This window comes from Heterodontus francisci, unplaced genomic scaffold (genome assembly GCF_036365525.1).
Source record: "Heterodontus francisci isolate sHetFra1 unplaced genomic scaffold, sHetFra1.hap1 HAP1_SCAFFOLD_188, whole genome shotgun sequence".
NCBI lineage: Eukaryota > Metazoa > Chordata > Chondrichthyes > Heterodontiformes > Heterodontidae > Heterodontus > Heterodontus francisci.
The window spans coordinates 2,244,380-2,257,715 of record NW_027140635.1 but is presented as its reverse complement, the minus strand read 5'-3'; the positions used below and the strand labels follow the sequence as shown (position 1 = coordinate 2,257,715).

At 45.5% G+C, this 13,336-nt stretch overlaps 1 protein-coding gene across 1 annotated transcript in view; it reads left to right on the top strand.

The window, feature by feature from the left end:
* The first annotated feature begins 4,255 nt into the window (after nt 1-4,255).
* The window catches only part of LOC137360368 (probable G-protein coupled receptor 139), a 191,365-nt gene continuing 182,284 nt past the window's right edge, over nt 4,256-13,336 (top strand). The window contains exon 1 of the mRNA XM_068025832.1: nt 4,256-4,525. Coding sequence (XP_067881933.1) covers nt 4,256-4,525 — 270 coding nt within the window. The remainder of the gene's footprint in view (nt 4,526-13,336) is intronic.

The window sequence follows — 13,336 nt, the reverse complement described above, 5'->3', positions numbered from 1 at the left end:
GATTTGTCATCAGCATATCCATGCTGTTTGCCGTTGATTATCCCATTTTTTTTCAAGCAACTGGATTGTGAACTCTGGACATTTTCCCACCAGCGACGTTAGATTGATTGGTCAGTAAATACAGGGTTTACTCCATTTGCCCTTTTTTTTAAACAGGGTGTAACATTTACAACCCTCCAGTCTCTGGCACCACTCCCATATCCAAGGAGGATTGGAAGATTCAGGGCAGTGTCTCTGCTCTTTCCACCATTCCTTCCTTCAGCAATGCACATACATCCCATCCAGACTGGGTAAATGTTCTACTTTATTGTGGTACTAAAAGTGTTGGATTGAAAGGGGTTAACTGAACCTGTTTGTTCAGTGACTGTAATTAATGTCAGTCTCCATGGACCCTAATTGTGCCACTGGAGAGTTTCCCTTTTCTATTAATAAGGGATTTCTTTCAATGTGTCATCCCATGCTGTCATTGGGAACATCAACTCCGGCACTAACAGGAATCAGCAGCTTCAGAAACAGATTGAGATAGAGAGAAGATTGATCAGAATCTGAGAACAATAGATTGGAATGTTACAACAATGGGTCAGAATCTGAGAACAATAAATTGGAATGTTACAACAATGGACAGAAGTTTATTCTCTTGGTTTGGCAAGCTTACTGCAGATGATTATTCGATAACATTAGAATGGCGGATCTATTGTGCCCTTCGGATGATTCAGTACATTTACTATCCCATCCTCGCTATTGTTGGTGTCCCTGGTAAGTCTCTATCTCTGGCTATTAGGTTTATAAACCACTGTTAACTGTATTACTGTTCTTTTAATTTACAGTAACATCTTTGCCGCTGTTGGAGTCCCTGGTAAATCTCTCTATCCAGCTTCACATGCATAAATCGCCATACAATGCATTACTCACCTTGTTATTAAAGTATTGGGGAGTTTAAAGCCACTGTTTCTAGTCCCCAACATAAACTCTGTTCTCTATCCAATGATTTGGCATATATATGAAGCTGGAACAGACAGTTCACTTCCTTACTGATCTCTTTGACACTGAACTGAATCCAATACCGTATCCTGTCCTTTATCAGTCCTGTCTTCTCCCACATTTTCCTCTCTCTCAGGACATCTGCTCCTTAAACCACCATCTATCTCTTCATTAATTCCAGACTCGACTCTCCTAATGCTACAGTGACAGGACTATCAGTTACAAACCGTCATAAACCACAGCCTATCACAAACACTGCAGCCCATATCCTAACTCACACCAAATTCAGAGCACCCATTAAGCCTGTGTTCACTGACCTACATTGGTTCTTGGTGCAGTATCACCACAATTGAAATATTCTAATTGTGCTCAGATCCCACTATGACCCCACCCTTCCTATTAGTCCCATTCTGCTGTCCGTTTCTCATATTCCTGCACATTGTGTACCTTAGAGTATTTATCCAATTCACTTCAAGAAGTAATTTTTTTCTCCATCTGTATCCCTCCGTGGCACTGCAGAGCCACTGGTGCTGAGGCTATGAACCCTAGAACCCTAAAAATGGTGTGAGATGCACCGCTGGTCACTTGTGACTTCTCTCCAGTGGTGTTACATGCTGAGCAGAGCATTCCAGCAGCTTTGATTTGCATCTTTGAAACTTGGCCTGTGCATGTCCACTGACACACTCTCAGCTGGCCATACATTCAGCAGTACGAGGAAACCCCTCTAGTTTTATTTAAAAGGACCAGGCATCCAACTTACAGGTGAGGTGTGTTTGACTTACTTCTGCTATTGTAAAGTTAGTTGAGGTGCTGTGGATGGGTTTCTGGAGGTTGTGTTGTGAGCTGCTGCAGACATTCAGGGAGGACAGAGGATTTGGTGACCCAAGTCAGGACGAGGTATGGGGACTGTAGTTGTAGTGCCTCTGGGTCTGTAACATGACTAACAAATGTAGCAGAGGCTGCAGAGAGGGGAAACTCTGTAAAGAGGGAGGAGGAGGGGGACTCTTCCTTACCCACCCCGGGTTTTCTTAGAGCAAATAGAGCAGTGGTCCTAATACCAAGCCCTGAGGAACACCACTGTATACGCCATCGAGTCTGAACAACAACCTTGCACCACTTCTCTCTGTTTTATGTTCCTTAGTCAATGTTATATCCACACTGTCACTGTTCCTTTAATCCATAGTGTTCAGTTTCCCTAACCTGTCTGTTGAATGTCACTTGATTAAACACTTTTGAAAGTCCAGATATATAACTTCAATGACACCACCATCATCAACCCTCTCCATTGTTTTATGAAAGAACTCCATCAAGTTTACCTCAGCACCACCTCTCTCCACTCCTCCACTGTTGTTAAATTAGCAGACTGCTTATCCGACATCCAGTACTGGATGAGCAGAAATGTTCTCCAATTAAATATTGGGAAGACTGAAGTCATTGTTTTCACTCCTCACTCCAACTCAGTTCCCTTGCTACTGATTCCATCCCTCTCCCGGGTAACAGTCTGAGATTAAGCCAGCTTGTTTACAACCTTCTTGCCATATTTGGCTCGGAGATAAGCTTCCATACTCGTATTCGGGCCATCACTAAGTCCGCTTATTTCCATCTCCGTAACATCGTCCGAAAACGCCCTTGTCTCAGTTGAAATCTTCATCACCTCAATATGTGATTACTCCAACTCATTCCGGGCTGATCTCCCACATTCTACTCTCTGTTAACTTTAGGTTATCCAAAAGTCTGTTACCCATCTCTTAGCTCACACCAAGTCCCGTTCATGTATCACTGACCGACATTGGCTCCCTGTCAAACAATATCTTGATTTTAAAATTTTCATTCTGTTTTTCAGATCCCTCCATGGCATCGCCCCTCCCCATCTCTATAATCTCCTCCAGCCCCACAACCCACAGAGATGTATGTCCTCCTCTAATTCTGGCCTCTTGTGCATCCCTGATTTCAATCACTGCACCACTGGCGTCAGGACCTTTAGCTGCTGGGGCTCCAAGCTCTGGAATAACCTCACTGCACAGTTTTTTTTATTATTTGTTCATGGGATGTGCTGACAAAACCAACATTTTGTCCATCCATAACTTCCCTTGTCAACTGAGTGGCTTGCTTGGACATTTAAGAAGTCAGTTAAAAGTCAACCACATTGCTGTGGATCTGGAGTCACATGTCGGCCAGACCAGGTATGGATAGTTGATTTGCATTTCCAAAGAACATCAGTAAGCCACATTATTGTTTTACGATAATCAATGATAGTTTCATAGCGCCATTACTGACAATGCCTTTCAATTCCAGATGTGTATTAATTAATTGAATTTACTATTTAATTAAATGTTAAATTCTACCGGCTGCCATGGTGCAATTTGAACCCATGCCCTCAGGGAATCATCATGGACCTTGATATTACACTTCTGGTAATATTACCAATGTGCCACTGTCACCACCTCCCTGCATCGGTTTCCTCCTTGATCCAGCTGTTGGTCATCTGACCTAATATCTCCTGTTGTGGCTCAGTGTCATACATTGTTTCATAATGATCCTGTGAAGCTCCTTGTGCTGTTTTATTGCATTAAGCGCACTATACAAATATAAATTGTTGTTGTTGAGATTTTCCAGTCATGCTTTGTCATTACCATATCCCTGCTGCTGCCCATATATTATTCCACGTTTTTCAAAGCAATGAATATTTTTGTCCTGAGTGGTGAAATCTCTCCATCAATGGTGTTAAACTGACTGGTCAGTAATAGCAGGGTTTACTCCATCTCGCCTTTTTTAAACAGGGTGTAGCATTTACAACCCTCCAGTCCTCTGCCACGACTCTCATATCCAAGGATGATTGGAAGATTCTGGCCAGTGCTTCTGCTATTTCCACCATTCCTTCCTTCAGCAAACCTCATACATCCCATTCGAACCGGGTAAACGTTCTCCTTTATAGCGGTACAAGAAGTGTTGGATTGAAAGGGGTTAACTGAACCGTTTTTTTCAAAGACTGTCATCAATGTCAGTCTCTGTGGACCCTAATTGTGTCACTGGAGGTTTTCCCTCTTCTAATAATAAGGGGCTCCTTTCAATGTGTTATCCCATAGTGTCAGGGGGAGAATCACCCCCGGCACTAACAGGGATCAGCGGCTCCAGAGAGAGGGGGAGGATAGATCGGAATCTGAGACCAATAGATTGGAATGTTACAACAATGGGTCAAAATCTGAGACCAATAGATTGCAATGTTACAACAATGGATCAGAATCTGAGAACAATAGATTGGAATATTACAACAATGGGTCCGAATCTGAGAGCAATATATTGGAATATTACAACAATGGATCAGAATCTGAGAACAATAGATTGGAATATTACAACAATGATTCAGAATCTGAGAGCAATAGATTGGAATATTACAACAATGGGTCCTAATCTGAGAACAATAGATTGGAATGTTGTAACAGTGGGCAGGAGTGTCATCTGGCAATTTGACACTCTTTCTACATATTATGCTTGGCTCTCATTAGACTATCGGATCTACATTGCACTTCAGATTGCTCAATATATTTACAGTCCCCTCCTCGCTATTGTTGATGCTGCTGTTAAGTCTCTTTATCCAGCTATTAATTCTATAAACTATGTTTAACTGCATGACTGCTCTTGTCATTTTCTCTACCCTCTTTGCTGTTCTTGTTACACCTGGTCATTCTCTGATACTGGCTATAAACTCTGCAATGCATTGCTAATTTTATTACTGTTCATGTAATTTACTCTCCTTAAGGTGCTGCTGTTGGTGTTCCTGGAAAGTCCCTGTATACAGCTATTAGATCATCAAGCACCTTTTCACTGAATTACTATTCTTGTCATTTTAATCTTTGGAAGCCTAAAGCCATTGTCTGCTGCCCCCATCACAAGCTCTGTTCTCCATCTACTGACTCCATCCACCTCGGTGCCATGCACCTGAGGCTGGAACAGACTGTACACAAACTCGGCGCTCGCTTTGACCCTGAGCTGAGATCCGGCACCATATGCTCTCCAATACCAATCTTGTCCACTACCAGCTCCGTAATATTGTCCTCTTACTCAGTCCATTAGCTGCATAAATCCAAACTCGACTATCCTGATATTATCCTGGTCAGCCTCCCAGTTATAGCTTTTCATAGACAACAGCCCATCCAAACTCTGCTGCCTATGTCACACTGAATTCCATTCACCCCATCTCCCTTGTGCTCACTGATCTGATTTGTTCCATTCCTCTCTGCATTTCCCACATTTGTGCAAAGTGTTCCCCTTTAAGTATGTATCCATTTCCCTTTTTCAAATATTTTTTCCCTCTGCATTTCTGCCTGGCCGTGACTTTGGGCTCCATTGGGCCATTGGTGTCAGTGCGACAACCCTGGCAGCTCTACAATGGTGTGGGAAAAGCTGCCGACCACTTCCTCATGGAGTTGCGTGTTGGGAAGTGCATCTGACAGATTTGACATACATTTTAGAACCTTGGTCTGTGTATGTGCACTGACTGCCTGCGTTCAGCACTCTCAGCTGAACATACATTCAGCAGCACGAGGAACCACCTCCCACTTCAACCCCGAACGCCACAACACTACACAGTGAGATGAATACATCATTTTCTCCCTCAGCATGGAGAAGCAGGATGAAAGATCCCGTGGCTTTGTCAGGATAGCAGAATTCCTGATGGGGACCCCGCAGAGACACCTACACCATGTCAACGGGGAGCGGTACAGGAACTGAAAGAACTCTCACTCCATTAATGCAGTTTGTGTGTGAGCATGTCCAGTGCAGCATGTTGGTGAATGTCCACCAATCTGGTAACACCCACGTCATTCAGTAGCAGTCGGCCATTCCCAACACTTCGGTCGCTCATACAGAACCAGAATGTGGCTCCTCGGAGACAATGGGTATCACCTCGAAGCAAGGATCATGATTCTCCCCCGACAAACAACCACCTCTCGCTGACAGACAAACGACCAAATTAAAATAACCCATGTGTAACGTCAGCAATGGAGTCACCAGGAACATGGTGGAACAGACCATCTGTGTGATGAAGCAATGCTGCCAATGTCTGAACCGCTCGTGAGGAGCCCTCCAGTACACACTGGAGCAGGTGTCCATGTTCATGGTGTTCTGCTGCACCCTTCATATCATCACCATCATGAGGACACAGGCATTGGCATCAGGAATCCGGAGGCCACATCAGGAGGAGCAGGCACGAGCATATTTCCTGAATGCCTTCCACCTGGACAGGCTATCAGAGAGTCCCTGCCTTGATTCCAGTTCCCATAGGACAACCTCCCTTTACCACCATGGATTCCCCATTCTCCACCATTACACTCATCTGAGACGCCCCATCACAGTGTCCCCTTGGTCACCATCCTGCAATAAAATAACACCAAAAAAAACCTATTCATTAACATCTTTATCCAACAACACATCCAATTATTCAAACAAACCTGAAGTATTCACCTTTGTCTATTCCCTTAGTGGCTGTATTGTGGGTTCCTCGGCTTGCCTCGTGCTCCTACACAGTGTTTCCCCAGTGACTGTTGCATGGCTGGTGGAAGGCTGTTGACTTTCACTGGGGGAGACTGCAGATGGCCTTACAGGACTTCCTCGAGCAGCTCTGGGCATTGAGTGCTCGGATTCGGACTGCACCACCTCGACATGGGCAGCAGCAGCCTGGGCTGGTTGATGAGTAACAGAAATGGCACTGGCGGAGTGACAGTGAAGGGAGAACGAATACTATCATCCTGAGAGAGGACAGCAGGTTCATGCTCCACGGAGACACTGTTACTGCCACGGGGCGACACCTCAACAATCCTAGTAATCTATTGGATCACAGATTGCTGGACTGCTGTGAGAGCCTGCAAACCCCTTTGAACACTGAGATCCACTGCCATGATGACAGCAGTCTGATCCTGCATGGCAGCAAGCATGGATCTCATGACCTCAGTCTGAGTTTCCACTGCAGCACTGAGACGTTGGGTGTCTGCTGCCTGTGCTGTTAAGGAAGCGGAGAAAATGGTCACCAGGCACTGTCTGACGGCTGGGTCCGCTAGTGCTGTCACAGGGGAAAGAATGGGCTTCAAGCTCTGTGCAATGTCCTGTGCCATGTTGGAGCCGGACTCCTCCATGTTCCTTGACAGTGACAACAGACTGTCAGACAGGCCTGTCAATGGACAAAGTATCTCAGTTTACATACCCATCAACATTCTCCTGTATGCTGTTCCAGCACTGTTCACATCTGAGTCCTGTGTATTATTACACGTCTGTGACCTCGCCCTCTGGTGAGCTGACACATGAACTATCCTTCACCCCTGGCCTGGCTGCAGCTCACTCGTGCTCGGTGTCTCACCCCGTGCAGATTCCGACACTTTCCGAGCCTCTAAGGTCCACGCGGTGCAAGTATTTGAGCTGGTCGCCGTGAGTATCAGACCACGTGATGTGGCTTCACCTTCGGTGCTGTGTTGCTGCGATCTCTCTGTCTGCGGGAGCTGCTGTGACTGGGAAGCTGGCAGTTCTGGGTTAATATTGGTAAGTAAAAAATCAGGAAGGGAGGGTTGGGGTGCTGGATTGGGGGTGGGATGGAATGCAGGATGTCCATGGTCCCACCAATTGCAGCTTGTACATCATCCCAGACAGCAGGATGAGGGGGAGGTGGGAGTTGAGAAGGGACACAAGGCAGGAACATCAGGTCATTCTGAATGCCCAGGGTGATGCCGGATGCTACGGGCTCTGTCGCAGCCGGCCCCATGATGTGGTGAACCATCTTCTTCCTCAGGCTCAGGGGATGAAGGTAAGCCTGGCCCCTGCCAGTTCACTGCTGCTCCCTGTGATTATGAGCCACCTTGTCCTGTAAGAGAGAGGGAAGATTGTCAGTGATTGTTTTGCACTGTGTTTGGGTGATGTGACTGCCATAGCTGAATAGTTGGAGTTATATGGAGGCAGTGAGAAGTGGATGTGAGGCTAGTATCAGTGGAACGTGTGTGAGGGTGAGGTGGAGTATGTGAATGTTGAGTGTGAGTCCTGAGTGATAGGGACTGCTGATGGGTGAGTGTTGGGGTTGTGATACATTGAGCATTGTGAGAGGTTGGTGGTGTTGGTGGTCGGAGATGCCATGTGGAGAGGGGTTCACTGCCATTGACCACCCGTGTGAGGTCATTAAACTTCTTCTGGCACTGCTGTCATGTCCTCAGGGCCAGACTTCTTACATCGACCTCCCTGGCCACCTGCTCCCATTACCTTCGGAGGGTCTCCACCTCACCACACAGAAACATGGCCTCTCTCCTCCTGTCACCCTCCACGACTAAGGCCTCCAGCCTTCCGTCCGTGAACCACCCTCTCTATGTCCCGATATTCCATTTACCTTGTCTCCAATTGCAGCATTCACAGTTAGCAGTAGCAGCTGAAACATTAACTCTGTTTCTCTATACACAGATGCTGACAGATTAGCTGAATATTTCCAGCACTTTCTGTTCTAATCCCTAAGCTCGGGAATTCCCTCCCTAAACCCGAAATACAGTAAAGTTAATGAGTGACTGAATTTTAAGAGATCGAAGAGTTGATCTGGTTCCAAAATTTAGTTAAGTTTACATTTTGCATTTCACTTAATTTTAATCTGAACTTGTCGTTTCTTTCACAGTCTGTTTGTGACAGCCGGACAGTTAATTGATGCTCATGGAAAACGAGGGTCAGTGTCAGCTTGGATAAAAAAGAACTGACTTAATGAAAGCAAACAGTGAGTTGTGGTAAATAGTTGCTTTTTCAGACTGGAGGAAGGTAGATAGTGGTGTTCGCCAAGGGTCACTGCTCGGACCACTTTTTTCTGATATGTATAAATAATTTGGATATTGGGATACAGAGCAAAATTCCGCAATTTGCTGATGATACCAAACTTGGAGGCAGGAAAGTCAGTGAGGTTGATACCAATCGATGTAACAGGACATAGATAGGCTAGCAGAATGGGCAGACAAGAGACAGATGGAACTCAATGCAGACAAGTGTAAGGTGATACATTTTATCAGAAGTAACAAGGAGAGGCAATATACACTTAATGGTACAGTTCTAAAGAGTGTGCAGGGACAGAGGAACATGGGGTTCGTGTACATAGATCCTTGAAGGTGACAGGACATATGGAAAGAGTCGTTACTAAAGAATATGGGATCTTGGGCTTCATAAATAGAGGTAGTGAGTACAGAAGAAGGAAAGTTATGCGGAAAATTTATAAGGCTCTGGTTAGGCCCCAACTGGAGTACTGCATCCAGTTCTGTTCACCGCACTTTAGGAAGGATGTGAGGGTCCTTGGCAGGGTGTAGAGGAGATTTACCAGAATATTTCCAGGGCTGGAGGATTTTAGCTCCAAGGTTAGTCTGGAAAAGCTGGGATTGTTTTCCTTGGAGTCAAGGAGATTGAGGGGAGATTTGATAGAGGTATACAAGATGATGATATGTTTGGATAAGGTAGACAGGAAAAGATGTTACCATTAGTTAATGGCACATGGAGTAGAGATAAGGTTGTGGGATACGCAATACAGGGGAATGTGAGGAACATCATTTCTATACAGCGAGTGGGAACAGCCTGAAAATCATTGCCTATGAGGGTGGTGGAAATATGGTGCCAGGAATATGGAGACAGAGCTCGGGAATCGGACTGACTGGATTTATCTAGGAAGAGCTGGCATGCATTCGATGGGCTGAATGGCCTCATTCTCTGCTGAAATGACTATGACTTTACGACTCTCTGACAGGTGAATACTATTACTACTGCTCTTCTATACTGGAAAAGTTTATATAAAAGCAAAATGCTGCGGATGCTGGAAATCTGAAACAAAAACAAGAGATGCTCGAACCACTCAGCAGGTCTGGCAGCATCTGTGGAAAGAGAAGCAGAGCTGATATGTTGGGTCACTGACCCTTCTTCAGAACTAGAAAATATTAGAAATGTCAAACGTTATAAGCAAGTGAGGTGGGGGTGGGGCAACAGATAACAAAGGGGAAGGTGTAGATTGGACAAGGCCACAAAGCAGACCAAAAAGTTTATAATGGGCTGGGCAGTATCACCCTGTTTAACCCCGTGATGTAAGTGAAATGTTTGATGCCCCAGAACGTGGTTAACAAATGTCCTTCACAAACAGAGTAAATCAGTTCAGCCCCACTCACACTTTCTGGAGTAATTCACAATGAGGAGTAGCTTCTCCTGGTTTTCTCGACATCGGACAGCAGCCAGGCTTTTCACTGTGCCCCCCACCTCCATGTGGAAAGTCTTGTCAGGGTTAGGTGAGATAAGACACGCTGCCTCGGCGACAGTTTTCTTCAATTGTGTAACTGCTTCCGTGCTCTCTTCAGTCCAACCAGGTTAAACCTGGTCATCATCACCATTAGGTAGTTCATAAAGAGGAGTCACAGTCTATGCAAATCGAGGGATGAGGGTCTGCTGACATCCCACCAGCCTGAGGATAGGACACAGGGCAGTCTTTGAGGTGGACAGGGGTAGATAATGGATGAGGGTCCACTGATACACCACCGGCCTGAGGATAGGACACTGGGCAGTCTTAGAGGTGGACAGGGGTAAATTCTGGATGAGGGTCAACTGATACCCCACCAGGCTGAGGTTAGGACACAGGGCAGTCTTTGAGTTGGATGGGGGTAGACACTGGATGAGGGTCCACTGATACCAGACCAGCCTAAGGTTCGGACACAGGGCAGTCTTTGAGGTGGACAGGGTCGACACTGGATGGTCTCCACCTGATGTTAGTCTGGGCTGATGCTGGATGATCCAATCTGGACACCTAGAAAGGTGACACGATCTTGCACCAGGAGGGCCTTACATGGATGGTCTTTAAGTGCAGCTCCCAAAGTAACGGCAGTAGTTCCTATAAACGGGTTAAATGTGTGGACACGGTCTGTGGTGATGGGGAGGAGATCATCGACATATTGCGACAAGCACAGTGGTGCAGTGTCAGCACCGCAGCCTCACAGCTCCAGGAACCCAGGTTCGATTCTGGGTACTGCTTGTGCAGAGTTTGCAAGTTCTCCCTGTGACCACGTGGTTTTTCGTTGGGTGCTTCGGTTTCCTCCCACCGCCAAAGACTTGCAGGTGATAGATAAATTGACTGTTGTAAATGGTCCCTAGTGTAGGTAGGTGATAGTGAATATGGGATTACTGCAGTGTTAGTATTGGAACATAGAACAGTACAGCACAGCACAGGCCCTTCGGCCCACGATGTTGTGCGGACCCTTTAACCTACTCTAAGATGAAACTACCTACATACCCTTCATTCTACTATCATCCATATACCTATCCAAGAGTCGCTTAAATGTCCCTGATATATCTGCTTCTACTATCACCGCTGGCAGTGCATTCCACGCTCCCACCACTCTCTGTGTGAAGAACGTCCCTCTGACATCTCCCCTAAACCTTCCTCCAATTACCTTAAAATTATGCCCCCTGGTGATAGCCCTTTACGCCCTGGGAAAAGTCTCTGGCTATCCATTCTATCTATGCCTCTCATTATCTTGTACACCTCTATCAAGTCACCTCTCATCCTTCTTCGCTCCAATGAGAAAAGCCCTAGCTCCCTCAACCTGTCTTCAAAAGACATGCCCTCCAGTCCAGGTAGTATCCTGGTAAATCCCCTCTGCACCCTATCTAAAGCTTCCACATCCTTCCTATAATGAGGCGACTAGAACTGAACACAATATTCCAAGTGGATTGTTGGTCGGCACGGACTATGTGGGCCAAAGGGCCTGTTTCAGTGCTGTATCTAAAAACAAATAAAATCAGGAAGACTGTGAAAAGCTCATAAGATCCCCGGCCATACTGTTGTGGAAAATAGTGGGGTTATTGTGGAACCCCTTGTGACAGACATGTCCAGGTGTATCTCTGGTCCTCAGAACTGAATGTGAATTTGAATTGTTTCTCCATTTTTACTGGGATACTCCAATAACCATTAGAGATATCCAGGGTGGAGAAGACTGTCTTGCCGCTGGGAATCCGGGACAGTAGGGTAGGTGTCGCTCAGACAACTGGGTTCACACAGGGGTGACTGAGTTGAGTTTGTGGTGGTCAATAGTCAGTAACCAGCTAACGGCCAAATGGGGCAGTTAGAAGTGAATGTGTCTTTGTGAACTATACCCTGGTATAACAATGGTTGATGGTGTCTGTAATATATGATATAATCTCAGCTCGGCATGAATACTGCTTCATGGAGCAAGCAATGGTCAGTTAATTTCTTCGGGTCAGCTCATGTTTCCACAGTCATTTTTATGAGTTGTGAATACACTCAGCACTGACTCGAGAATCGCCTGTACCTCAGGGTCATCAGAGGTGTCTGGTTCCCACTCCTCTGAAAGTTTAATCATGAATATTGAAGGTACATTGGACACCAGAGTAAGGGTATGTTTTAATGTTCTACAATATACGAATATAGGGATAATAAATTACTGATTATAGCCTTTGAGCACACTACTGCCCAGAAGTCCCTGTCTATTATGCAGCATCATATCAAAGGGGGCAGGACTTTGACATGAACTCTGTTCCCTCTCCTGCACCACGAAGGGCCACAAGCAGTTTATTGAGGAGTAACAGTTCAAATACAGCACAACATCAGAATAGACACAGTGGACATACGGCCTGTGGCAGGTGAGAAAGGCTTTCTGGCTATGGATCAGATGTTAGAAGCTATTAGTAAAGACGTTATAGCAGGGTACGCAAAAAAATTCAAGGTGATCAGACAGAGTCAACATGCTTTTGTGAAACAGAAACCATGTTTTACCGATTTATTTGAGTTCTTTGAAGAAGTAACAGGTGCATTGGGTAAAGAGGAACTCGTGGATGTACGGTACTTCGATTTCCAGAAGGGATTTCATAATGTGCCACATCAAAGTTCATTGCGGAATATAAAAGCTCATGGTGTAGGGGCAACCTATTGGCATGGATAGAAGATTGGCTAGCTATCAGGAAACAGAGAGTAGGCTTAAATGGGTCATTTTCTGTTTGGCAAGATATAACGAGTGATGTGTCACAGGGATCAGTGCTGGGGACTTAACTCTTCACAATTTATATAAATCACTTGGATGAAGTGACCAAAGATATGGTTGCTAAATTTGCTGATGACAGAAACGTCGGTCGTGAAGTAAGTTGTGACGAGGGCACAACTGGGCCACAAAGGGATGGATAGATTGAGTGAGTGGGTAAAGATCTGGTAAATGGAGTATAATGTGGGAAAAGGAAAAATTGTCGATTTTGGCAGGAAGATTAACAATTAAGCATATAATCGCAATGGTGAGAGATTGCAGAACTCTACGATCCAGGGGGAACTGGGAATCCATGTGCATGTATTGCAAAAGGTTAACATGTA